Source organism: Notothenia rossii, assembly GCF_949606895.1.
Source record: "Notothenia rossii genome assembly, chromosome: 11".
NCBI lineage: Eukaryota > Metazoa > Chordata > Actinopteri > Perciformes > Nototheniidae > Notothenia > Notothenia rossii.
In genome coordinates, this window is record NC_136910.1 from 57,461,159 (window position 1) to 57,489,122 (window position 27,964).

A 27,964-nucleotide genomic window follows, 5' to 3' on the forward strand; every position below is an offset into this window, starting at 1 on the left:
AGTTCACAAACCAGGATACTACCCAATTTCCCCACTGGCCCCTGAACGCACCACCAGGGCCGCGCAGCCTCCATCGACACTGGGTTAGTTCCGCGTGCACCCTCAGACACCGGCTACACGCACACACACACACCGAACCGGGAACAGGTGTGTATTATTGACGACAATCTTCCGGTGTGGGTTCGTTTGTTTTACTCTGCCATGCGGCGCGTCGTGCGGAGTTATCAGAACAACAAATGCTCCTCTTGATGTGTCCTGCAGTTCCGTTGTTTCTTCTCCAGGGTGCGGACGGGTTATTGTGTTTTTGCACCATTTGCTGACATATTTCTGATCGAAAACAAACTCCACCCCCACCCACCTTACTGCCGCTGTTCGTACCCGGAGAAGAGGCTTCATTTGCGGCAGAGACAGACAGGAGGCAACATGTTCGAGGCGAGAGGAATCCCCTTCGTGCTGCTCGACATAACATGTCTCATCCTGGGTATGTTATTTCATTTATATTCTGTATTATTTACTCAATGTGTGCCGTTGATGTAATCCGATTTAAAGGGTTGATATTTAATCCTACTGTTTGGATAGTGGTGGGGAATGGGAGTTTATTTTAACCTCTAATTGAACCACTAATCTAATACAATGTGTGTTTTATTTGTGATAGTGTGTGGTGTGTTTTTGAAGTTTTCCCCCTTCATTACTGTTAATTATTTATTACCTGTGCGTTGTTTCCTTTCTGTTCAAATGAGTGCGGCTCCAAAGTCTGTTGGATTTCAGCACTGTCAGAAGTTTATAGGCACTTAAGGGTTAAAAATTAATCTTTTTATTGAGTGCAACCATACAACTGAACGTGATGATGCAGTATAGCACTGTGAGTTCATTATATTCATTTGTACTGAAGCTCTTAATGCTCATTTAATTGAAATAAAGCAAGCTTTTATATGGAATCTGTCTTCTTCTCGTTTTATAATATATTGTTAATTACATTGATAGTTATACCCTGTTTTTTTCGCTTTGGTCATGTATGAACTTTACCTTTTAAAATAAGCTTTATTTAAATAGACTTATATTTGAGTTCCTTTTATTTAAAACACATTATTTTTTTTAATGTATTTTGGTACATTTTCAATTCTGTTTACAAACTGGTTGCAGGAGCTGTCCCTCACTGAAGTCCTTCTGAGTCAAACTTCTCTGTTTTACCATAAGTTTCTGAGAAAGAAGTCTTTCAGTAAACAGCAGAGGTGTAGAAGTACTCAGATCTTGTACTTGAGTAAAAGTAGAAGTATTCAGATCTTGTACTTGAGTAAAAGTAGAAGTACTCAGATCTTGTACTTGAGTAAAAGTAGAAGTATTCAGATCTTGTACTTGAGTGAAAGTAGAAGTACTCAGATCTTGTACTTAAGTAAAAGTAGAAGTACTCAGATCTTGTACTTGAGTAAAAGTAGAAGTACTCAGATCTTGTACTTGAGTAAAAGTAGAAGTACTCAGATCTTGTACTTGAGTAAAAGTAGAAGTATTCAGATCTTGTACTTGAGTGAAAGTAGAAGTACTCAGATCTTGTACTTGAGTGAAAGTAGAAGTACTCAGATCTTGTACTTGAGTGAAAGTAGCAGTACTCAGATCTTGTACTTGAGTAAAAGTAGAAGTATTCAGATCTTGTACTTGAGTGAAAGTAGAAGTACTCAGATCTTGTACTTAAGTAAAAGTAGAAGTACTCAGATCTTGTACTTGAGTAAAAGTAGAAGTACTCAGATCTTGTACTTGAGTAAAAGTAGAAGTACTCAGATCTTGTACTTGAGTAAAAGTAGAAGTACTCAGATCTTGAACTTGAGTAAAAGTAGAAGTACTCAGATCTTGAACTTGAGTAAAAGTAGAAGTACTCAGATCTTGTACTTGAGTAAAAGTGGAAGTACTCAGATCTTGTACTTGAGTAGAAGTAGAAGTACTCAGATCTTGTACTTGAGTAAAAGTAGAAGTACTCAGATCTTGAACTTGAGTACAAGTAGAAGTACTCAGATCTTGTACTTGAGTAAAAGTAGAAGTACTCAGATCTTGTACTTGAGTAAAAGTAGAAGTACTCAGATCTTGTACTTGAGTAAAAGTAGAAGTACTCAGATCTTGTACTTGAGTAAAAGTAGAAGTACTCAGATCTAGTACTTGAGTAAAAGTAGAAGTACTCTGATCTTGTACTTGAGTAAAAGTAGAAGTACTCAGATCTTGTACTTGAGTAAAAGTAGAAGTACTCAGATATTGTTCTTGAGTAAAAGTAGAAGTACTCAGATCTTGTTCTTGAGTAAAAGTAGAAGTACCAGAGTGTCGGAATACTCTGTTACAGTAAAAGTCCTGCATTCAAAATGTTCCTCAAGTCAAAGTAGTAAAGTATTCTCATCAAAATATAGTGAAAGTAGCGACAGTAAAAGTAGTCATTGTGCAGATTGGTCCATTTCAGAATAATATATATGATATGTTTTATAATGATTGATCATGAAAGTGTTCTCAAAGCTGGTAAAGGTGCAGCTAGTTTGAATGACTTTGTATACTGCAGGGTAGCTGGTGGATTTACTCCAGGTGGAACTAAAGTCTGATTTAACACTTGATTAGATTTCACATCATTCATCCACATCCGTGAAGTAACTAAAGGGATTAAATACAGGTAGTGGAGTAGAAGTACACAGTAGCATAAATACTCAAGTAAAGTACAAGTACCTCTGTATCTCACATGAAGGAGAAGTGTACTGTCCAGATGACCGAAGCAGAAACTGGATTAGATGCAGATGATTAGATTATATGGAGTAATCTGCGTCCAGACTGAATCCTTCACGACTGCATGTGACATCTTAACATGCACATACGCTTGGTACACGTGAGACAGAAGAGATATTTGTGTGTAAGAAAACGTTTTTAGAGAGTACTTGTACATGGACAAGTGAGTTTGACAAAGTAGAAAAATTGGGGCCACTGGAATCTTCTTCAGCATCGTATTTTACATTTCCCCACGGCTTTACGACACCGCTAACGTAAGTGAGCGGTGAGATTTTACTGCATCACACGTGGGGATGGGTATCCTTTGGATTTTAACGATTCCGGTTCTGCTTTTCGATTCCGGTTATTTTCGGTTCTCGATTCCGTTTTTTTGAGAGAGTAAAAATAAGTCCCATGCCAAACTGGGAGAAACCTATATTTATGAAAACATTAAGTCAAATCTGTATTCCTATTTACAAATCACTTCATACTGTTGAATTTGTTACGGTTATTGAATACAATTATATAAACATAATTGTTTAGTTAGTTCCAAGTGGTGCAGTTTGAGAATGTGCAGTTGGCCCAGTCTCCTCTGATGTTACACTGCAACCTGCGTGTGAGACAGAGTCTAACCACACAGTCTGTGTCCAACACATGTCCTGCAACACACATGCTGCAGCTGCCCAGCTGCTCACTGTTTGGAAAAGTAAATAAATAGTATTTTCATTTCAATAATGTGCTTTCTATACCCTGCTTCATAAACAATACTGACATCCCTGTGCTCCTCTGAATCTGGGGGTCCGGGGATGTGAGGACAGCGCGAGGACACAGACAGGGAGGCTGCTTTCAAACCCTGCTGAAAAAACCAGCTTAGACCAATCAGCCTGACCAGCCCGTGGATATTAGGCTGGAATGGTTGGCTGGTTTAGAGGGGTTTTGGACACTTTAGCTGGTTTAGCTGGTGCATGCTGAACCAGCTAAACCAGCTAACCTGGCCAGCTAAAAAAACTGCATAGACCAGCATAGTAACAATACAATAATTATACAAATAACAACCAACCTTCAAATCAACCTATGCATCAAAATCAAGATATTATCTAAAACCGGTGCATTTGATTTAAAAATAAAAGTAATAAATAGAATTCAATATTTAAATGGTAACAAAAACAGAAACACTATGTGTGATAAGAAAGAGGTAACAAAGAAAGTGTTTTTTGTTTGTGAGAAATACACATTTTAACGAAGATATTGAATACATTGAGTACTCTACAATATACCATCTCTCTAAACTACAGGAATATATAGATACACAGACACGTAATGGCTTTATGTCGATTATTACCTCTTTTATCGGAGAAGTGAAAGTGACTTTCGTGCTCAGTGTGTGTTTCTGCTCCAGCTGTTGGAGAGCATCAGTTTAAAAATGGCTCAGCTGACGGAGACAACAGCTGCACCACTTCCTGTGTTTCAAATGGGTCGTTAATATAAAGCCAGAGGTGAAGTACTCAGAGCATGTACTTGAGTAGAAGTAGAAGTACTCAGATATTGTACTTGAGTAGAAGTACTCAGATCTTGTACTTTAGTAAAAGTAGAAGTACTCAGATCGTGTACTTGAGTAAAAGTAGAAGTACTCAGATCTTGTACTTGAGTAAAAGTAGAAGTACTCAGATCTTGTACTTGAGTAAAAGTAGAAGTACTCAGATCTTGTACTTGAGTAAAAGTAGAAGTACTCAGATCTTGTACTTGAGTAGAAGTAGAAGTACTCAGATCTTGTACTTGAGTAAAAGTAGAAGTACTCAGATCGTGTACTTGAGTAAAAGTAGAAGTACTCAGATCGTGTACTTGAGTAAAAGTAGAAGTACTCAGATCTTGTACTTGAGTAAAAGTAGAACTACTCAGATCTTGTACTTGAGTAGAAGTACTCAGATCTTGTACTTGAGTAAAAGTAGAAGTACTCAGATCTTGTACTTGAGTAAAAGTAGAAGTACTCAGATCGTGTACTTGAGTAAAAGTAGAAGTACTCAGATCGTGTACTTGAGTAAAAGTAGAAGTACTCAGATCGTGTACTTGAGTAAAAGTAGAAGTACTCAGATCTTGTTCTTGAGTAAAAGTAGAAGTACTCAGATCGTGTACTTGAGTAAAAGTAGAAGTACTCAGATCGTGTACTTGAGTAAAAGTAGAAGTACTCAGATCGTGTACTTGAGTAAAAGTAGAAGTACTCAGATCTTGTTCTTGAGTAAAAGTAGAAGTACTCAGATCTTGTACTTGAGTAAAAGTAGAAGTACCAAAGTGTAGGAATACTCTTTTACAGTAAAAGTCCTGCATTAAAAATGTTCCTCAAGTAAAAGTAGAAAAGTATTCTCATCAAAATCTAGTGAAAGACAGTAAAAGTAGTCATTGTGCAGATTGGTCCATTTCAGAATAATATATATGATATGTTTTATAATGATTGATCATGAAAGTGTTCTCAAAGCTGGTAAAGGTGCAGCTAGTTTGAATGACTTTGTATACTGCAGGGTAGCTGGTGGATTTACTCCAGGTGGAACTAAAGTCTGATTTAACACTTGATTATATTTCACATCATTCATCAGGTAATTATCATTCAGGTAATATGTTACAAAGATGGTCTTAGTGAACTCTGTGATCCTCTAACATCATAAACTTCTCTCTGACAGGTTTGGACACAGATGATGGAACCCTCTCCTCTTTTTGTCTCCAGCCCCTCTCTGTTTCTGTGTCTAACTGCTCCCGATGTCTCGCTCCACAGGGGGTCTGCCTCTGGCGGCCTTTAACCTGGGTAAAGTGGTCCCCTACCAGAGGGGCTTTTTCTGTACCGACGACAGCCTCAGATACCCGTTCCACTCGAGCACGGTCACGTCCACCGTGCTCTACACCGTGGGCTTCACGCTGCCCATTAGCTGCGTAAGTAGGAGGCGTTCAATGACTCAAGTTGGCTCGTTCATCGCAGGTGGAGAAACATTTGCACTTTGAGGTGGTCTATGAGCTCATACACATGTAAGAAGGGGACGATATGAACACTTTACGTCAGGGGTGTCCAACTAAATGTCTTCATAACTTCATAATTAACTACGTCTGAAAGCAGAAGTCTAGGGCAAATCATTGCAAGTATCTTCAGTGTGCATGTCACAAAATGAGATGCATTGTGGGACACGTAGTTTATGGGCATCGTGACTATATTTGGGATTTTTGCCCCGATTTTAAATTCTATATATATTTATACATATCGTGCCTTCCACGTGTGAAGCAACCACTTTTTTATTTTATTTTTTTAACTAGACTTCCTGCGATGGTGAGTCAACTTGCGAAATATTGAAATAAAAAAAGAGTGTAATGCATTGTATTCAGCTCCCTGTGGGATAAGAATGACTCAGTTCCTTGGTATTTATTTAGCTCTGTTTCTCATGTCCGTGTGAAGCTGGTGACCTTCATAGAGGCTTTGAAGGGTGTGTTGGAAAAGCTGAAGGCAAAGGAGGATGTTCACTTTAAAGAATTCATACATTTTAAATCATGACACACACACACACACACACACACACACACACACACACACAGAAAAAGTACATACTGAACATCAGCAGGAGAGGACTCTTTAAAGTAGAGACACTACATACTGATATATACCTGAACATCAGCAGGAGGGGACTCTTTAAAGTAGAGACACTAAATACTGATATACACCTGAACATCAGCAGGAGAGGACTCTTTAAAGTAGAGACACTACATACTGATATACACCTGAACATCAGCAGGAGAGGACTCTTTAAAGTAGAGACACCACATACTGATATACACCTGAACATCAGCAGGAGAGGACTCTTTAAAGTAGAGACACTACATACTGATATACACATGAACATCAACAGGAGAGGACTCTTTAAAGTAGAGACACTACATACTGATATACACCTGAATATCAGCAGGAGAGGACTCTTTAAAGTAGAGACACTACATACTGATATACACCTGAACATCAGCAGGAGAGGACTCTTTAAAGTAAAGACACTACATACTGATATACACATGAACATCAACAGGAGAGGACTCTTTAAAGTAGAGACACTACATACTGATATACACCTGAATATCAGCAGGAGAGGACTCTTTAAAGTAGAGACACTACATACTGATATACACCTGAACATCAGCAGGAGAGGACTCTTTAAAGTAGAGACACTACATACTGATATACACCTGAACATCAGCAGGAGAGGACTCTTTAAAGTAGAGACACTACATACTGATATACACCTGAACATCAGCAGGAGAGGACTCTTTAAAGTAGATATACTACATACTGATATACACCTGAACATTAGCAGGAGAGGACTCTTTAAAGTAGAGACACCACATACTGATATACACCTGAACATCAGCAGGAGAGGACTCTTTAAAGTAGAGACACTACATACTGATATACACCTGAACATCAGCAGGAGAGGACTCTTTAAAGTAGAGACACTACATACTGATATACACCTGAACATCAGCAGGAGAGGACTCTTTAAAGTAGAGACACTACATACTGATATACACCTGAACATCAGCAGGTCTTTTCACGTTGTCCTCTCCCTCGCTGCTCCTCATGTCTCATCTCTGCTCTAATGTTTTTCTCTAACTTGTCTCTTAACATAACCAGTCCTTTTTCCCGTGCCAACTTTAACCACTAATATTTGCATCCTGACGTTCCTAATAGTTGGCGACGCTCCCGCTAACATCGCTGCAGATTTTGCACACTGTTGCATCATGGGAAAAAGATGGTCCAGCAGTGACACATTTTTTTGTAACCTGTATATTTTGTTTTTCTTTTGTCTCACTGCTTTCTCTGCTAGTTGGACTCCCGTTTGTTATATTCACGGTGACTCACAATCCTTTCCGCCGAGGCTTTTTCTGTAACGATGATTCGATCAAGTTCCCTCTTAAAGAAGACACCATTTCCTATCAGTTGTTAGGAGGTGTCATGATTCCCGTCACGGTGCTCACTGTAAGTGCATCTGGTTTGTTTGTGTTCTGCTACCTCCTCTGGTCCTCTTTTGATTTCTGACTGGCTTTCGTCCACCTCTACCCTTCTCATGTTTCTCTAAATGCATGGTACTGCTGAATACATTATTCTGTCATCTTAAAGGGATGCACGATTTATTAAAGCTAATTACCGATAATGACCTGGTTCTCCTGATCGTTTCTAACCTTTAGTTTCTGCACATATTAGTCAGCTTTCAATCATTAAACCTCCATGTATGTATGCAAAAGTATAACAAAATAACAAAAGGCTAAGACTTAGTAAGAAAAGATCAATCAAATCAAATCAAGTTTTATTTATAAAAAAATATTTTTGGTCGAGCCAAAGTGCTGTACATGTAATAAAAACACTTTACTACAATCACAATAAAAGACAATCATTTAGAACATAAATATAAAAAACAAAAACACAGGAGTCGTGCTCCGCTCTGACTAGAAGGCCAGGGAGCAGAAGTGAGTCTTTAGTGTTGATTTAAAAACCCCTAGGGTCTGGGCCGACCTCACATGGAGGGGCAGAGTGTTCCAGAGCCCGGGGCCAGCTGAAGGCTCGGTGCCCTCGGGTTTTGAGCCTGTTCTTGGGCGCTACCAGCAGCAGCTGGTCAGCAGACCTTAAGGCTCTGGCTGGGGCGTAGCGATGGAGGAGTTCGGCTACATAGGCCGGAGCCAGCCCATTTAGGGCTTTGAAAACAAATAAAAGGATTTTAAAATCAATTCAGAACCGAACTGGAAGCCAGTGCAGTGAGGCCAGAGTTGGGGTGATGTGGTCGCGCTTCTTGTGGCCAGTCAGAAGACGTGCAGCTGCGTTCTGGACTAGCTGCAGGCGTCTAATGGAGGCCTGGTCCAAACCCACGTACAGAGCGTTGCAGTAATCCAGTCTCGTGGTAACAAAGGCGTTAATAACCCTTTCTAGGTCTTTACAAGATAAAAACTACTTGGTCTTGGCCAATAGTCATATTTAAAAAAAAAAGAAGCAGGATTTACATTGTTACTCCTATTTTTCTATAAAGTGTAGATGTGTTTACCTCCGTTTGATACGTGCTCTGATAGAATAACTGTATGCTGTTGAAAAAACCTAATAAACAAAGTTTAAAAAATAAAAGATCAATTCAATCTAGCCGACATCAAACAGAAACAAACAACATATTAGATTTTCGAATATTTATTTCGTGTTTTCTCGTGAAGCCCAAAACATTAAGGCTGTTTTTCAAATTGCACCCGTGTTGTCATTCTCTAAAACTGTAAAAAATGACAAGTTTTAATCCCATTAACGGATGCACACAGCACTTCCTGTAACCACATGAGTAGATGCTGCCAAAGATAAGCATTTTCTCTCGTATGAAATCCTTTAAATGAACCATTTCCGTATATATAGATCTATATATATAGATATACAGTGTATATATATATATCTATATATATATAGATATATATATATCGTGCATCCAACGTAATAATGTACGCCTGCTCCTTATTGCATGCATAATTAACCCTGTGAGCTAACCTACTAACTGCGTGATGCATTCAATGTTTTCCAAACTCTTTAACGCTGCCAGAGGAAACAGAGAGGCGACCGTTATTTGAAAAGCTCCGACCTTAACTCACTCTGCAGCTGCTGCAGGAAAGTGTGCAGAATGAGGCAGATGTGGAACTCCTCAGAAGAAAAGCAGAAGTAACCTTTGTCAGGAATTGTAAAAATGTGAAAGCACTTAAAGACAGGCTCAGCCGTTAGACAGCGAACATATCCCTTTCCTTTCATAACTTAGGACCATTGCACAGAACAATATTTCTACCATATCATTACGGAGCAAAGACTAGATAGAAATAGTCGGAAAGCGGTGAATTTATGAGTAAAAAAAGAACCACAAATTTAAAAGAGAAATTCATAAATTCTCTGAGATTAAAGTCATGTATTGATAATAAAATACAGTTGGTAAAGTGTTAAAAAAAAACACATTAATACCAGAGAATATGCAGCTTTTTTCCTTTTATATTGCTCCTTTTAAGCCTTTTAATTAATCAATTAATTATGTATTCAATCACTTGTTTAAAATTATATATTTATTTATTTTTTATATAATTATTATCTATTTTTTTTATTCACCAACAACTTTCCTCGCAGGTTTTATCTCTAAATATGAATGAAAACAAGCTTCCATTCAATACGTACAAAAGATATTAAAGTAAAGTGAAGCAGCTCAGTGACAAACCGACACCTTTAAACTTGATTGACACCCTTTTTAATTTGAAGATTTTAGAGATACAGGAGCTTCGAGGCAGAGATTCTATTTCTGTTTGAATGAACATCCAGAAAACCCCCCGGCTGTTTTCTGTTGGCAGCGTAACGAAATGAACTCTTGTTCTTTTGGACCACGACAGGAATCTATGAGTCATTATTCAGTATACACACACACACACACACACACACACACACACACACACACACACACACACACACACACACACACACACACACACACACACACACACACACACACACACACACACACACACACACACACACACACACACACACACACACACACACACACACACACACACACACACACACTTAAAAATGTCTTTTTATGACGTCCATCAAGTTAAAAGTGCTTATTTATTTAAATGGCCATCCTCCTCTTGCTTTCATATTTCCAACACAATTTACTATCAGATGTGTAATCCTCGTTATGTTATGGAAACTAAACGAAAAGCTCAAATTGTTTGTGATTTAACCCGTTGCTGTGTTTCTGAGCTTAAGATCCACTCTCTTATGTGTGCCTTAAATATGAAGTTACAATAAGCAGCTGATTAGCTTAGCTTAGCATAATGACTGTCCGTGAATAGAGAGGCGAAGTCCCGCCCATCTACTTCCGCCCCATGGGACCTTATCTCTGAAAAAGTATGTATTGAAGTCAATGGAGAGAGAAAGATTATCTTTCGATCCCGTTTGAATTGTGCCACGAATTACACATATGATGTTTGTCAATTTAAAAAATAATTTCCATGTCAAAAAAGTCACAGTTTGTCGTAAAACTGTTGAAATATAAGACGATGAAAAATACGCAACTAGAAAGACTACAAATCCCAGAGTCCCGGTCCCGCATGCTGGCTCTTATGAACCGACTAACTCCCCTTGTGTGTGTGTACAGCTCTCAACATGCCCAGACTTGGAGTGATTTTCACCTCTTTTAATACTTTCCGCCTCATTCTGAAAGAAAGAAGTGAAATGTGCCAACGTGACGGCCGTCTTGGTGTGTGGTGCGAGACGGGAGATGTAGCTCATTGAGCGGTTTCACACAAAAAAAGTGTTACTTCACAGTTTTACCACACATTTAAAAATAATTCACTTGCAAAATTATCTTTTAAATTGACAAACATCTTATATGTAATTCGTGGCACAATTCAAACGGGATCGAGAGATAATCTTTCTCTCTCCATTGACTTCAATACATACTTTTTCAGAAATAAGGTCCCATGGAGGAGAGGGAGGGGCTTCACCTCTCTATAAGGGCAAACAGGTAGCCTCTGCCTCAAAAATTAAAATAAATACTGTGTAAATAATCCAACTTTAAATAATGCTGCACGATTTGAAGAACTGTTAATAACAGAAGTGATATTTCTGCTGCTTTTGGTTTTAGCTATAAAACTAAAAATGCTTGTACACAAAAAAAGATTAGAGGAATTCCCTAAATCCCTACATTTTGATATCGCCATATTACACGATGTGTTTATCATGCAAGTTGACATTCTGATCATTATAAAAAAGCTGAATATTGTTCAGCAGAACCTTTTTAAGCAAACCTATATTTCTGGATGCTAGTCTCTATGCTAAGCTAAGATCTCTTTCAGTAGAAACAATTGGTTTACTTGCAAGTTGACATCGCATTGACTTTAAAAAATCTATATATTGTTTAGCCTCACCTTCACATCTCACTATTCAGCACGTTCTGGTTTCTTATACTCATCAGTCTTTATGCTAAGCTAACTAGCTGCAGGTGCTAGCGTAGCAACAGGAGAGCGGTATCGATCTATTTCGAATAAAATTGGTGTTGGATTCTGATTTTCTTTTACCTTTTTTAAATCTTTATTTTAGACTGAGTAAGTGGAGATTAAATGAGGGAATGTTTCAGGCTTTCTTGTTGTCTATTTCTGTACAACCCTCTAACCCTGACCCCCCCCCGCCCCCCCTCTTACAGATGGTTATTGGCGAGTGTCTTCTAGTTTATCTGGAGCGCCTCAAGTCCAAGTCTTCTTACGGCAGCTACGTGTCGTGTGTTTACAAAGCGGTCGGTACCTTCCTGTTCGGCGCCGCTATGAGCCAGTCTCTGACGGACATCGCCAAATACTCCATCGGTCGCCTCAGGCCGCACTTCCTCGATGTCTGCAAACCGGACTGGAACCTCACCGACTGCTCAACGGGCAATTACATCGAGACGTTCACCTGCCAAGGGGACGCCAAGATGGTCAACGAGGGCAGGTGTGTACTGTTCGATATCTCAGCATTTAAAATGTTTTATTTACTTATTTTACTCGGAGGACTCTTTAAAGTAGAGACACTACATACTGATATACACCTGAACATCAGCAGGAGAGGACTCTTTAAAGTAGAGAAACTACATACTGATATACACCTGGACATCAGCAGGAGAGGACTCTTTAAAGTAGAGACACTACATACTGATATACACCTGGACATCAGCAGGAGAGGACTCTTTAAAGTAGAGACACTACATACTGATACACACCTGAACATCAGCAGGAGAGGACTCTTTAAAGTAGAGACACTACATACTGATATACATCTGAACATTAGCAGGAGAGGACTCTTTAAAGTAGAGACACTACATACTGATATACACCTGAACATCAGCAGGAGAGGACTCTTTAAAGTAGAGACACTACGTACTGATATACACCTGGACATCAGCAGGAGAGGACTCTTTAAAGTAGAGACACTACATACTGATACACACCTGAACATCAGCAGGAGAGGACTCTTTAAAGTAGAGACACTACATACTGATATACACCTGAACATCAGCAGGAGAGGACTCTTTAAAGTAGAGACACTACATACTGATATACACCTGAACATCAGCAGGAGAGGACTCTTTAAAGTAGAGACACTACATACTGATATACACCAGGACATCAGCAGGAGAGGACTCTTTAAAGTAGAGACACTACATACTGATATACACCTGAACATCAGCAGGAGAGGACTCTTTAAAGTAGAGACACTACATACTGATATACACCTGAACATCAGCAGGAGAGGACTCTTTAAAGTAGCTATAATCAGTGTTTTTATGGCATTTGTTAAGGTGGTAGAAGTTCAAAGACTAATCAACTTATCGTGTCAGTTCCAGGGCGTTGAAACAGGACTTGGTAATAAAACCTAACGAGCTAATTAAATAATAATGCCAACCTCTATAAAACCTCTTGAGCGTCACTCTTAAACTGAAGGTTTGTTAGAGCTCAATATCTGCTTCGTTTAAAAATGTTTGTACCTTGCAAGTTATACGATCCGTCGACCTTTAAGTACCTATCATTTGGCTTTCTTTACCTCCTATATGTAAACAAAACATCTAAAACTCAGGCCTCTTTTCTGCTAGGGACGTTAATCTAATCCGAGGAGGAATCATATTTCAGTAATTTGATCCTAAACGTCTTCTCTCCTCCTGCTGCAGCTTATTATCTATCAGCAGAACACAAACACACATCAGAAATATGGCATTAATCTAGAAAAAGCCCGTGACGTCTGATGAATGTTTTCTCTCATCTTGCTTTATTAAAATAACCAGACTGCAGAGAGGGGAAGGGGCTCCAGGAAATACGAACCATGGAGCACCACACCCTGGTAAACACACAGCAGATAACACACTCCAACAACACACACTGTAACCTTCAAGCAAGGCAAGTTTATTTATATCACACTTTTCTGTACGCCACAATTCAAAGTGCTTTACAAAACAAATTAAAAGACTTTTTAGGAATAAATACATTAAAAACACATTATACAATTTTACAACAGGCATTACAAAGCAAAGATAATAAAATAATAAAAATAAATAGTATACAATACATGTTTAAAAGTAGAGATGTCCCGATCCGATCACGTGATCGGGGATCGGAGCCGATCACGTGATTTTCAAAAGATCGGAATCTGGAGAAAAAAATCGGGGATCGGGATGTTTTAATTTTTTTTATAAATTGTTACAAAACAAAAATGACCATGTTCAAGTCTTAAAGTCATCCTGAGGCCTTAGTTTTGGTTTCAAATGACACAACATCATGTATGTGTTGCTTCTTTGGGGCTTGTCTTCATAGACCTGCTTATCTCTCTCAAATCTGGCAACAGAGTGGGCGCAGTGTCTAATTGTAGCAGTAAGCTAACGAGTACTGATAAGCTTTATTTTGTTTTGATCCAATGCTGCACAACTGAACTGATCCAATGCTGCTGTGAAAGAAAGAAGCTATATCCATGTTGGATAGAATATCCAATTTAAATAAAAAAATAACCTTAAGGGATAACTTGAATGCTTTATTTTCTCTTAATGCATTGCATAAAGATCGGATCGGGAAAAATCGCTATCGGCAAATTGTCAAAATCAAATGATCGGAATCGGATCGGGAGCAAAAAAAGGTGATCGGGACATCCCTATTTAAAAGGCATACTGTAGTTCGAATATGAGCATTTCAATTAAAAAGCAGCGGCAAAGAGATATGTTTTTAGTCTCTAATTAAAAATAGTAAGCGTTTCTGCGGACGTGCTTGATTTGGGTAGTTTATTCCAGAGTAAGAGCAGAACACTTTAGTTTCAGAAAACACACAGGAGAACCAGCAGGATGTTAGGAAATATATTGCTGTATCAGCTACTTGTATTTTAGGTACTAAAAAACCTGGAAAAACTAGATTTAGAACAATTTCACAGCTTTACAACAGGCACCAAACTCCATTGACAAAAACAATATATTAACATTACAGGACACATACGTTTTATTGTGTCATTGTGTGACTTCAGATCCACTAAAGTGACACAATAACACAAAGAAAATAACATAATCAAGGCAGTACTTAAAGTGACATAGCTTCCTGCTGGTATTCCTGAATGTTTGAATCTGCTGTAGGTAATACTCTGACTGTGGATAAGGACTTTAGACTCTTAAAATGATCCTGAAGAGAGGATGAAGACAGCCCTTTAAGACTAGGTACCAAAGCCTTATTTATGCTCTCTTTAACGTCACCAGACTCCATTGAGAATGTCAGTATTTTAACCCTGCATGTCACATCGGTTGCTTATTTACCACTGCATGGATCGGTTGGTTTCTTTGTGTCATTGTTTGACTTTTGTGCTTTAAACGGGAAGATTGGATTCATCAAAGTGACACAATAACACGAAGAAAGTAACATAATCAATGTATAGGTGGACAAGCCTCACCTGTGTTTTGCCAAGTAAAATGACTGTTTTTGTCAATGGAGTCTGGTGGCTTGAAAGAGAGGCTACGCAACAGCTTCAGTTTCGGCTGTAAAAGGCTCGCCAGCGTCACACAATAACAAATACAAACAAACCTAATGAGGCATTGGGGACCAGAAGCTCCTGTGTTAAGTGAGGAGGTAAAATACTGTTTGTTAATGGGATGTTTGACCGCAAAGTTAAAGGTGGGGTAGGTAAGAATGGAGAAACCAGCTCGAGTGCGCTAGAATTTGAAAATACACAACCGGAGACAATCTGCCCCTTCCTCACAGAGCCCCTCCTCTAACACACACGAACGCGCACATGGCCAATGAGGGCACGAGATAAGTTTGTGCACAGATGGAAGGCTGACAGGCAGGTAGGCCATCCAGTTACTTTAGCCGGGTCAGATGATTGGTCGTGCTTTTTACAGCGCCACGGCTTCCACTGATGCATTTTTTAATGTATTTTTTGTCAAAGCATTTAATATTTTCATTGTTATCGGGATGTTAAGAGCATTCCATGGAATATAACAAAAAGTGTTTCTGAAATAAATTACATTTCCCACCTTTTAAGCTATGAAAATATTCCAAATACAACATGCACTTGAAATGATTCAAACAGTTTTAAATGTGCATAGTTTTAGCTCTTTTACGACTGTTTGAACTGTATTTAAATGTATTTCTCTTGCACTAGCTCTTAATGCTTCTAATGGTTTTGTAGAGCACTCTGAATTCGGCCTTGCCTTGATATTGATTCTCTTTAAGAACATTGCTTAGCTTCCTGCTGACACCCCCGTTTCTCCAAACTGCATCTCCTGCAGGTAATACTCTGACAAACATTTAGAGTTCCTTGCTGTCAGACAGCGCTTGAAGACTCTGTAAAAGCCACCAAACTCCACAGAAAACATTTGTAATTTTACATCTTATATCACATAAGTTGTTGCTCTGGTTTCTTTGTGTTATTGTGTGACTTTTGGTGCTTTACACATTTAGATCAGATCCGCCAAAGTCCCACAATAACACAAGAAAACTAACCTTATCAAGGCAGAGGTTAGACAAGGGTATCCGCGGGGTCTTAAAAAGTATTAAACGGTATTTTCCAAGGTGTTACATTTTATAGCTTGTCTTCAATAAGTATATAAATTGTCCAAAGAGGTTGGGTTCTACAGTCTGCCTGAATGTAATCATTGCGTAGGTGTGTAGTGTGATTCTGTGTACTTTATTTATGGCATCCCGTTGGGTTTGACGTCATCTGAACAGGACATCGCGCGCTCACTGCTTGATAGCGCGAAGGTCCGTTTACGCCGGTTGTTAAACAACATCGTTATGGGGAAATGCAAGTCTGCGTCCAAATGGTTGGAAGATAAGGAGGAAGGACAATCAATACTGTATATAGTCAATGTGAGGTAAAGTGTGTTGCCAAGGTAACCGGTTAGAACTCGAAGTGGAAAGTTCTAATCCAAAGATCCAAATATACTTAAAGTTCCAAAAATACCGTAAATTCCAAAAATACTTAAAATTACAAAAATACTTGAAGTTCCAAAAATACTTAAAGATCCAAAAATACTTAAAGATCCAAAAATACTTAAAGTTCCAAAAATACCGTAAATTCCAAAAATACTTAAAGTTCCAAAAATACTTAAAGATCCAAAAATACTTAAAGTTCCAAAAATATCGCAAATGATTGGAAGATAAGGAGGAAGGACAATCAATACTGTATATAGTAAATGTGAGGTGAGGTGTGTCGCGAATGTAACCGGTTAGAACTCCAAGTGGCGATGAATTTGTACTTCATACAACGCCACAAACCATTCAAACTATCCCTCTTGAGTGACTGAGCAGAGATAGAGTTCCTCACAGCCCATAATAAACCTCTCTAACCCTGAAACAATCTGCACAGCTGATGTCACCATTTCGCCCTCTGCCTCTATAATTACTAATGAGAAGTGGAAGTCCTCTCCTCCCTCTACACTTCCCTCTGCAGCGAGCCGATAAGCGTCACGCTCCTTAAATCAAAACAAGCTTCACATTCCTGAGATCTTTCTCAACGCTGCTGCAAACCAATAACTGAACCCTCACACTGGTGCAGAGACTGAATGGAAACGTAAGAGTTGCACCACTTTGTAACCGTGTTATCACAACTTTATGAAGTGCACAATCACTCGTAGATTGTTGAGGGACACATTTGACCTTTGCCCTTTGTACTTACAGCGTGAGCAGGTCACCAAACAAAGGAGAGCACACAGGGTTCGATGTACTGTGCGTCAGATTTCTATAATCTGTTAAGCAACAAAAACAAAAACCCGGAGTTCTGCAATTTACATGAGAAGCTAATTTCACAACGTCTAAAAACGTCAAACATTCCTTCATTTATTTGACTAGAGCTGAGACTAATAGTTACTATATATGATTAATTAATCAATTCCTTGATTTGTATTTCAATTTAATAAAAAGTGTGGAAAATAGGTGTATATCAGTATTTAGTGTCTCTACTTTAAAGAGTCCTCTCCTGCTGATGTTCAGGTGTATATCAGTATTTAGTGTCTCTACTTTAAAGAGTCCTCTCCTGCTGATGTTCAGGTGTATATCAGTATGTAGTGTCTCTACTTTAAAGAGTCCTCTCCTGCTGATGTTCAGGTGTATATCAGTATTTAGTGTCTCTACTTTAAAGAGTCCTCTCCTGCTGATGTTCAGGTGTATATCAGTATGTAGTGTCTCTACTTTAAAGAGTCCTCTCCTGCTGATGTTCAGGTGTATATCAGTATTTAGTGTCTCAACTTTAAAGAGTCCTCTCCTGCTGATGTTCAGCTGTATATCAGTATGTAGTGTCTCTACTTTAAAGAGTCCTCTCCTGCTGATGTTCAGCTGTATATCAGTATGTACTGTCTCTACTTTAAAGAGTCCTCTCAGAACAACACTGTATTGTTTTTATTAGCAGGGAGTAACTTAGGGTTTCACCACATCTCTCTCAGGAGTCTTTGCTCATGAAGGCGTCAAACTAACTGACAAACTGTCACATGGACACCGCCTTAAACGCCAAACAGCTGTTGTGTGTGTTGTGTGTGTTGATGTGTTTATTATTGTGTGTGTCTGAAGGATCATTGATTTATACTTTAACGTGTTGTTTTTGTGTCCTTGTCTTGCAGGCTTTCTTTCTACTCCGGCCACTCCTCTTTCTCCATGTACTGCATGTTGTTCCTCGCTGTAAGTACCTGGAACACTTTACATATTGATCTGCACTCATATCCATTTCTATTCACTGGAACACGAACAGGACACTTTGTGCAAATTATGAAAAACAGGTACATATTTTTGCATATCAAGCTTCGTAGAAAATGTGACCTCGATAGTGATCCACGTTAAGGGAATAGTTTGACATTTGGGGAATACACCTATCTGCTAACTTGCTTCCAATAAATACAAATCTGCAGGCTGTTAGCTTAGCTTAGCATTAAGGGGAAAACAGATAGCCTGGCTTTGTCCAAAAATAACAAAATGACCTTCAGACATTTTATACTATGACGTTTTTACGCCACAAAATGAATTCCCTCATAATTTGTTACTTACAATACATGAACATATTATTTGCAGACTATGCTTTAAATATATTATTGCACACTCTGTAAAAAAAGTGACATACTATAGCAGGGCCGTCCCTCCCTACAGGCCGATCATGCAGACTGCGTGGGGCCTCACCTCGCGGAGGGGGCCTGACCTTGCAGAGGGGGCCTAGTCCTGCGGAGGGGGCCTGACCTTGCAGAGGGGGCCTCATCTTGCAGAGGGGGCCTCATCCTGCGGAGGGGGCCTAGTCCTGCGGAGGGGGGCCTGACCTTGCAGAGGGGGCCTCATCTTGCAGAGGGGGCCTGACCTTGCAGAGGGGGCCTGACCTTGCAGAGGGGGGCCTCATCTTGCAGAGGGGGCCTCACCTTGCAGAGGGGGCCTGACCTTGCAGAGGGGGCCTCATCTTGCAGAGGGGGCCTGACCTTGCAGAGGGGGCCTCATCTTGCAGAGGGGGCCCTCATCTTGCAGAGGGGGCCTCATCTTGCAGAGGGGACCTGACCTTGCAGAGGGGGCCTCATCTTGCAGAGGGGGCCTCACCTTGCGGAGGGGGCCTCATCTTGCGGAGGGGGCCTGAACTTGCGGAGGGGGCCTCATCTTGCAGAGGGGGCCTGAACTTGCAGAGGGGGCCTGAACTTGCAGAGGGGGCCTCATCCTGCGGAGGGGGCCTGAACTTGCAGAGGGGGCCTGAACTTGCAGAGGGGGCCTGAACTTGCGGAGGGGGCCTCATCTTGCAGAGGGGGCCTGACCTTGCGGAGGGGGCCTCATCTTGCGGAGGGGGCCTCATCTTGCGGAGGGGGCCTGACCTTGCAGAGGGGGCCTCATCTTGCGGAAGGGGCCTCATCTTGCAGAGGGGGCCTGACCTTGCAGAGGGGGCCTGACCTTGCAGAGGGGGGCCTCATCTTGCAGAGGGGGCCTCATCTTGCGGAGGGGGCCTCATCTTGCAAAGGGGGCCTCACCTTGCAGAGGGGGCCTGACCTTGCAGAGGGGGCCTGACCTTGCAGAGGGGGCCTCATCTTGCAGAGGGGGCCTCACTTTGCAGAGGGGGCCTCACCTTGCGGAGGGGGCCTCACCTTGCAGAGGGGGCCTCATCTTGCGGAGGGGGCCTCATCTTGCGGAGGGTGCCTCAACTGAGCCGATAATGCGGCGCAATTAGTGTGGTGCGGCACGGCTCCCCCCCGTCGACGCTCGCGAAACAGAGGGCCTCATCATATAACTTTGCGTGGGGCCTCATGTTGGCCAGGCACGGCCCTGTACTATACTATGACTTTTCTACTGTACCACATAAGATTTGAAATGACATGTTTAGTGTATACTATACCATGACTTGACCAATGAGGCTCACCAAGTAACACCTTACATGTTATTACTTCCTAATAAACCAACATGTAAAGATTTAGTGTTGCCTTTAATCAGAGGCACGCTAGCTTTTCCATCCGTTTCCAGTCTTTATGCTAAGCTAAGCTAACATTGGCAGACATGCGAGTGGTATCTAACCTTTCATCTGATCCTCTAAAACTATTGCTTTGAGCTCCAGCGCTTTAAGATTTGAATATGTATTTATGTATTTGTACGCCCTGAGGATCGTTAAAGCTTGATAAACGTCTGCTCAGAGACTCTGTCCTCTCCCAGTTCCCTCTGGTGTGTTTTTATCAGGTCTTGCTGCCCCTCCCTGATAAATGTAATAGTCTGCTGATTCTCCAGCAGCAGATTTATAAATAGAGACTCGGGGACAAAGTCCTGGCAGCGACACAGACGCCTCTCCCTCTGCACGGAGCTCCAGTCTGACAGTCCTGGAAGAGCTCTCCTTCCTCCAACTCTGAAACAGCAGCAGCGTGCGTCATTAACTCAGTTACACACCGCTGTGGGGAAAGTGGCTGAACTGGTTTGTCCCCATTGAATCGTTAAAGATCACACACACCCTGTTTCTGATAAAAACAACTTTTTGATGTTTATGCCAAGGATACGTGACGCTCAGCTGTTTTCCTTCAGGATGACGCTCCAGAGGTGGGGTGATATTTAATTTGTAAGATTGGAAAAACAGGACAGCACAGATTAATACAATTAAGGATAACATCAAAGATAACAATTAAAAATGATAAATAACTACTACTGTAGGTTATTTTTTATTATATGTACAGCACTTTGGCTCCACCAAGAACCCTTTAAAAATGTGCTATATAAATAAATATATAAAATAAGAAATTAATTAAAATGAACATGCATACATATTTGGTCATGTGTACATATTATTTACATTATAATAGACTATCAGTAATCTGAGGGTGAAATATGGACTGCAGGAGATTCTCTCACCTTTTTAAACACGGAGAGGAAGTAGAGCTAATAATTAATGATACAAAAAAAATGATGTTTGTTTAATTCCTGGAAAAAGTAATTTAATTTATAACAGTTTTATTCTACCTCTATCAAAGAGGAAGCTTATCACATTTACTGACGTTTTTAAATATACATTTGGGGGGTGTATACTTCCCTTTTCAGGGCTCATTCTTCTTTTATGGTGGATGTTCTGCTTTTACATTATTTGTATCTATTTAGCAAGAGTCCTCACTTAACAGAAAACACTTTTACTTTTTATAAAACAACCTTATTTCTCCCATTCTATCATGCAAAATGCACTTTTTTATGTCTTTTATACATCAACATGTGTGCCCGGTGTGTCGGGGAAGTCACACAGCGTCAGAAAATAAAACCCTCTCTTTTCCTCTGTACCCACATCTTTTAAAAACGGGGGTACAACCATGGATGTATAGCGTGGGGGGCGGGGCCTCGTTCATTCCTATGAGAGTTGCTCTTTGGCGCATTAAGACAAAATGGCCCAACTTTTGAGAGAGGGAAACGTCACGAAATTATTCATATATTCATATAATCTGTTTTCATTGTGCGTAAAAGGTAAAACTGAACACGTCACATGAACGTGCCGGACGGCGCGGTCCCGCGGGTTAGATCCGCGTTCATAATGCAGAGGAAAATAACTCTCAGAATAACTTTATTAGCACATTTTACAACTTGAGGACCGAATGTTTTTAATAAGGGCTACACACATGTTCATACTGGGTAGTTTATTTAGTTTACGATTTACAGACCATTCTTTCCCCATGTTAGTCAATGGGAAAAAGTCTTTCCGGGCCCAGCGACTGATACGGAAGTGTAGTACCGCCGTTTGGCCACAACGAATATTTTCCCCAGAGCCCGGCGCACTTCCTGGGATCTTGGGTATAACAAGTGGATACAAATGTGCTGCCGATATGACGTAATTTCGGAAAGGTGGACCCAAAGAGAGTCGCTATCAGAAACAATGCCCGACGTGTTTTGGATGTAATGTGGTATTTTTTTTTAATTAGCAAGCTTCGTTAACACTCAGAGCTAACCTGTACTGGAGAGCATGTGTGTGAAGAAGCAGGGAATAAAAAAAGGAACTGGACTTGTGATAAACCCGCAAGAGAAAAAGCATTTGAGCTCCATACTGTTTCAGAAATAATCCTTGATGTGGTTTAGAACAGGATGGCGTTTTATCACAACAGAATTTAACTTTATCTCCGGTAGAATTCTGATCAGGCATTAGCTCCGCCTCCTCTTTTTTTTTTTTTTCAAGTTAAGGACCCAAAATCCGCGTTTCTCTAACAGGGCTTCAAAAGAGGGGTTTGAGGGATGTCTGAAATGTATGATCGGTTTGTATTTTGAGCAAAACACATCATAGACATGTTTTTATATATTTGCATATCTGAGACCCTTAATATATGCCTAAAATAGCGTGATAGGTGAACTTTAAAGTTCTCATACAAAATGTTTTGCTCCCCTTAAACTAGAAATCACCACCTCTTGCTATTCAAATAGTTCTCTCTGGTATTTATAGATTAACCTTTTTAACTTTGCCTTGAATTTGGAGTAAAGTTATATATGTATTATATATTTATACCGCGAGTGTACAGTATATATATATTTAATTTTATCTTGTTAAAGTTGATCTATGTAATCTTTTTTTCTCCATTTTATCTTCTAAAATGGAGACAATTTTTCCAAAACCCCCTGGGATAAATAAACTACTTCCTGATTCTGATATAAATAAATGAGACTGAGTGAAGTACGGTGGTGGAGATGAAGCATCATGAGTCATCTGCAAATCACTGCAGCTCATTTTCCTGGCACTCCTACAGGAACTCTGACCAGCTTGATGTGTACGTCCTACACACTACTGTATATATTATAGTTTGCACATTTTTACATATTTCTTTCCGCCTTTCATGACACCCAAGGACACCGTACGATTTGTTAAATATTCTAAGAGGTAAAAGCGACAGAACATGATAAAAACCCAAACATACCATCATGGAGAAGACAAGATGACACAAAGGATAGGGAACATTTATTTAATTTTTTATTTCAAAACGTTTTTAAACCCAACTTCCCCCTGGGATAAACAAACTATTTCTTAGTGTGTTTGTTGGAAATGAAGCAAATAACTTCTCCTCATTTCCCTGTTGAATAACCCCTATGTGTGTTTTCCTCCCTCAGCTCTACCTGCAGGCTCGTCTCCAGGTTGAATGGGCGCGGCTGCTCCGACCCACAATGCAGTTCTTCCTGATCGCCGCCTCGGTTTTCACCGGCCTATCGAGGGTGTCGGATTACAAACATCACTGGAGCGACGTGTTGACCGGTCTGCTGCAGGGCGCCATCATGGCTCTGCTGGTGGTGAGTGATCCGCCGACCTCCTGTACTTTACTGAGTATTTCCATTTTCTGCTTTTAAGAGTTTTCTGTTAAAACCCAGAAAACTCATGTCAATTAAATTACAATGACAGAAGAAGAATGAGCCCTGCAAAGTGAAGAATAGATTTGACTCAAGTACAAGATCTGAGTACTTCTACTTTTACTCAAGTACAAGATCTGAGTACTTCTACTTTTACTCAAGATCTGAGTGATTCTACTTTTACTCAAGTACAAGATCTGAGTACTTCTACTTTTACTAAAGTACAAGATCAGAGTACTTCTACTTTTACTCAGGTACAAGATCTGAGTACTTCTACTTTGACTAAAGTACAAGATCAGAGTACTTCTACTTTTACTCAGGTACAAGATCTGAGTACTTCTACTTTTACTCAAGTACCCGATCTGAGTTCTTCTACTTTTACTCAAGATCTGAGTACTTCTACTTTTACTCAAGTACCCGATCTGAGTTCTTCTACTTTTACTCAAGATCTGAGTACTTCTACTTTAACTCAAGTACCAGATCAGAGTACTTCTACTTTTACTCAAATCTGAGTACTTCTACTTTTACTCAAGTACAAGATCTGAGTACTTCTAATTTTACCAGGGTTGCCAACTCTCACGCATCTGGTGTGTGACACACGCTCTCACGCTGCCCAAACTATTCTCACGCCAAAAACAAGACGAACCAGCGATCGTTTTTAGTTTGTTCTTTTGTTATTTGTTAGCACTGTACCTGTATGTTTCTTTGCCATGTGATATGTGATCTCAGGTTCAGGTTATTTATTTGTACCCGTAGGTAGATTCTGTTTGCAGAGAAAAAGACAAGGCTTCCATCCTGACACTAAACACAAACAACACATCTCTAATAAAGGACAAGTACACCCTGCTCAACCAAATCTCAAAATATTTGAAAAACATTTTAAGAAGGAAAACACTAGTACAAACATGGACATTCAAAATTCACAATTAAATAAAAATAGGCCTCTGTGTGACGCTCCTATGATGTGTTAATTTGTGCAATAGCTGCTGGGATAAAGCTGTTTTTATACCGCTTCGCTCTGTTCTGATTGATCTGAATGTTTAATGGTTATTATCTCGATGCCCAAGACAAACGTCTCCTAAGGGAGACAATAAAGCTCTCTCTTATCTTATTTACAATGTTGAGTTGACATCCGCTCCCTCCCGCCCCCACCACTCTTAACAACGTTAACAGACAGCAGAGCAGTGGGAGCCGGTTGGTCAATCCGACCCGTATTGCTCATGCGCAGATCTAAGATCAAGTAGAAATGATAAGGTAAAAGTCTGCTGCTTATTGTTCGATTGTTCTACTAGGCCAAAGTAGAGTCAAAGAGTATCAGAGAGTGAGAGTGTGTTAATAATATATTTGGCAGTTTGCAGTAAGTCTGTAGATTTGTGTTTCATGTATAGGCCTCTCACGATAATTAATTTTGTTGGATACATTTTCCCGGAAATTATTGCATGACCATTGTAATACCACTGACATCATGATAATATATATTCAAGTACATCCTTTCAAACTGCTAGTCACATCCTCAAGTAAATGGCAATTTATCGAGGTCAGAAAAGTTATGCTAAGGTCCCGCTGCTGACACGATAGCAGTCATTTAGTCATATGCGTAATTAAACCCATGATATAAAAGTCTCCCTCCAGCCAGGTACCGCAACCCGGCTTTTACTCAAGTACAAGATCTGAGTATTTTTAACATACTATTCTGACTTTTCCCCTTCTTTCATTCAGACTAAACTCTGACTTAAAACCCAACTTTTCCCTCTTTGTCCTTCCTCTCAGGTGTTCTGCGTGTCGGACTTCTTCAAGCCTCGCGTGGCCCCCCGTAGAGAGGAGGATAACCCCCACACCACGCTGCAGGAGACAACCAATGGAAACCACTGTGAGAGTCCCAACTAAGCATCACCTCGAGGGGGAGGAGCTTCTGTCCACAACGCACACCCGGGACCCCTTGCCTTTCATTTCATGCTCAAGCTTTTCTCCGTTACCCTGCATGGGTTCCAGCTGTGCATCCCAGAAGAAACGTACGGAAGGTTTTAAGACTTTTTAAATCATCTGGAAGAAGGAAAAGTGCCGACTACCTGCGAAGCCTCGTAGATCGACCACGTGTTTTAGAGATAGTGCAAAGACATGTTTATCTACTGAGCAGGAAGAAGGATCCACTGCAGGGCCGACCACCGAGGGGAACCTGTGAATGTACCTGTGCTTTCCACCTGATTTAAGAGCTTTGATGTACTGTGACCATTTTTCAGATATACTGAACTTTGACTTTTTTATTTATTTTCGACATACTAAAACATTGACTTTTTTCCTCGACATTTATGAAGTTTTTTCAGATATTCAAATTACCAAACATTGACTTTTTTCGCAACATTTGACGTTTTTTCAGATTTAACACTTATTGACATTTAGAAAATAGATCGACATTTATTTTCGACATACTAAAACCATAACTTTTTCCCCTCTATTTGTTCAGATATTTTCGGAGCCCCTTAAGGGACATGAAAAAAAAAAAAGTCAGGATAACGGGTTAGTATCTCGTGTGCACGATACTTTCAAATACAATACAAATGTTTCTGGGGAGAAAGTTACCGGTGCGCCAAGGAGGAAGTGAAGCGCACAGGACACAACCATTTCATTGCAGACTGTTATGTTTACGTGGGGAAATGACAGTGCATTATTTGAGATATATTTCGTACTCAGACTTCACTTTAAGGACATTTCGGCCAGGGGTGTGTGGTCCCTCCAGGAGGCAGCGGGACGTGTAACTCAGAGAAGACCAGCACCAGCGCTCAAAGAGCTTTTACGCTCCGCCTACTCAGTGTTTACCTTCATTGAACAGCTATAAAGAGTGACCACAGCTGTTACGTTTTAACCACACACACCTCTACACACACACCGAACTGCCCGATTACTCCCCCTTTTATTAGTTTTATGAAGGAGATCGCCGGTCATCAGGACGCATGATGGGTGGACTGGGACTAAAAATCAGCCCGGGAATCTCACCCTGCCCAGCCGACGTAAACTGTCAACGGGGGTGGGTGGGGGGGCAGTCCGCCACTGGCTCTGTGTGTGTGTTCTGAGTGTTTGTTTCCCTATAAAACAGCTGCGGGGGAAGCAGGTACTCAGCGAGTCACGGACATTAATTCATAGATCAAAGCAGACTGGTTTACAGACTCTCCTGTTTTGCCGATCCGGTGCTTAAACCAATAGCTCTACACCCCGGGCCGAAATGTCCATCAAATATAGTTTATTTCAAATAATGTATGCTCTGTCATTTCCCCACGTAAACATAACAGTCTGCAATGAAATGGTTGTCTAATGTGTGTTCCATTACTCCTTGGTGCATCGGTAACTTTCTCAAAAAAAATAAAGTCAGGAAAACGGATTCGTTTTTTTCGTGCGCACGAGAAACGAATCCGTTTTCCTGACTATTTTTTATCTCTCTCCCTTTAGGGGCTCCGTAGATATTCAACATACCAACATTGACTTTTTTCTCTACATACTAAACATCCACTTTTTGAGATTTACTTCAGATTTTGACATTTCAGATTTTCTACATACTAACCATTGACTTTTTTTTTCTCCAGCATACTCAATTTTGTTTTTACTCATTTTCGACAGACTCATTGACGTTTTTTTTGACGACATACTGACGTTATCTTCCAGGCATACTATAAGGACTTTAAAGATCAGCTGTTAGTTGGAGTGCCTTTCGGTCGTTGTTAAGTAAAGGGCTAATCAAAGGTTTGCTTCTAAAGCTGATCCTAAAACTCAACTCCAGATAACTCAAATGAAGCTTTACTCGTATTACGTTTGGTTTAAGAGTTGAGTCCCGTGTTGCCTTCGCTGTCGCTGCTGCGTATCTATGTAGATCTAATATAATGTACTTTTTGTATGTAAAGAAAAACAACCAATCACCATACAGACTTTTATTGAAAAGAAATATGTACAAATGTCTAAAAGGAGAATCAAAGCCATTTCACTTGTTATCATGAACAGATGTATTGTTGTTAAATGAAAGCATGACTTTTTGTTTACCTCCCCAGGCAGATATATCCGTATAATGTTGTATTATGAACCACTAATAAACGCATGAATGCTCTGAATGGAAATCAAGTCCTAATTATGCAATTAAATACAGTACAACAGGACATTTGCAAAGTTCAGGACACATTTTCTGATGGGAAAAAAAGCTGGAAAAGAAAGTTATTTCAAGGACAAATAAATTAAAAAGCCAATTAAAGTAACATTTGGGGATTGAATTTCATATTATTTGCCCACAGTGTGAAAAATATGACGACAAAAAGATAAATCTGTGGTCTTAATCATAACTAAAACTCCTGAGGAGATTAAAGGTAGAGACTGGCAGCGAACACAATGTCCCTCTTGATCTTCGTTATTCCTGCAGACACAGAAA

General features: G+C 40.1%; 2 protein-coding genes across 3 annotated transcripts in view; one reads left to right on the top strand and one right to left on the bottom strand.

The window, feature by feature from the left end:
• The first annotated feature begins 97 nt into the window (after positions 1-97).
• plpp1a (phospholipid phosphatase 1a) lies at positions 98-27,653 on the top strand. Of its 2 annotated transcripts, none has more exons than XM_079659581.1 (6): positions 98-481; positions 7,584-7,735; positions 11,967-12,247; positions 18,375-18,432; positions 23,323-23,499; positions 25,327-27,653. In XM_079659581.1, the coding sequence occupies exons 1-6, from the start codon at positions 424-426 to the stop codon at positions 25,441-25,443; spliced, it is 843 nt and encodes a 280-aa protein (XP_079515707.1). In that variant the 5' UTR covers positions 98-423; the 3' UTR covers positions 25,444-27,653. The 2 variants fall into 2 exon arrangements, with proteins under 2 accessions (XP_079515707.1, XP_079515706.1); XM_079659580.1 differs by lacking the exon at positions 7,584-7,735 and adding an exon at positions 5,501-5,655 and having other exon boundaries at positions 101-481.
• Positions 27,462-27,964, bottom strand: part of mtrex (Mtr4 exosome RNA helicase) — a 55,291-nt gene continuing 54,788 nt past the window's right edge. The window contains exon 27 of the mRNA XM_079659579.1: positions 27,462-27,949. Within this exon, the coding sequence (XP_079515705.1) occupies positions 27,897-27,949 (53 nt within the window). The 3' untranslated portion in view covers positions 27,462-27,896. The remainder of the gene's footprint in view (positions 27,950-27,964) is intronic.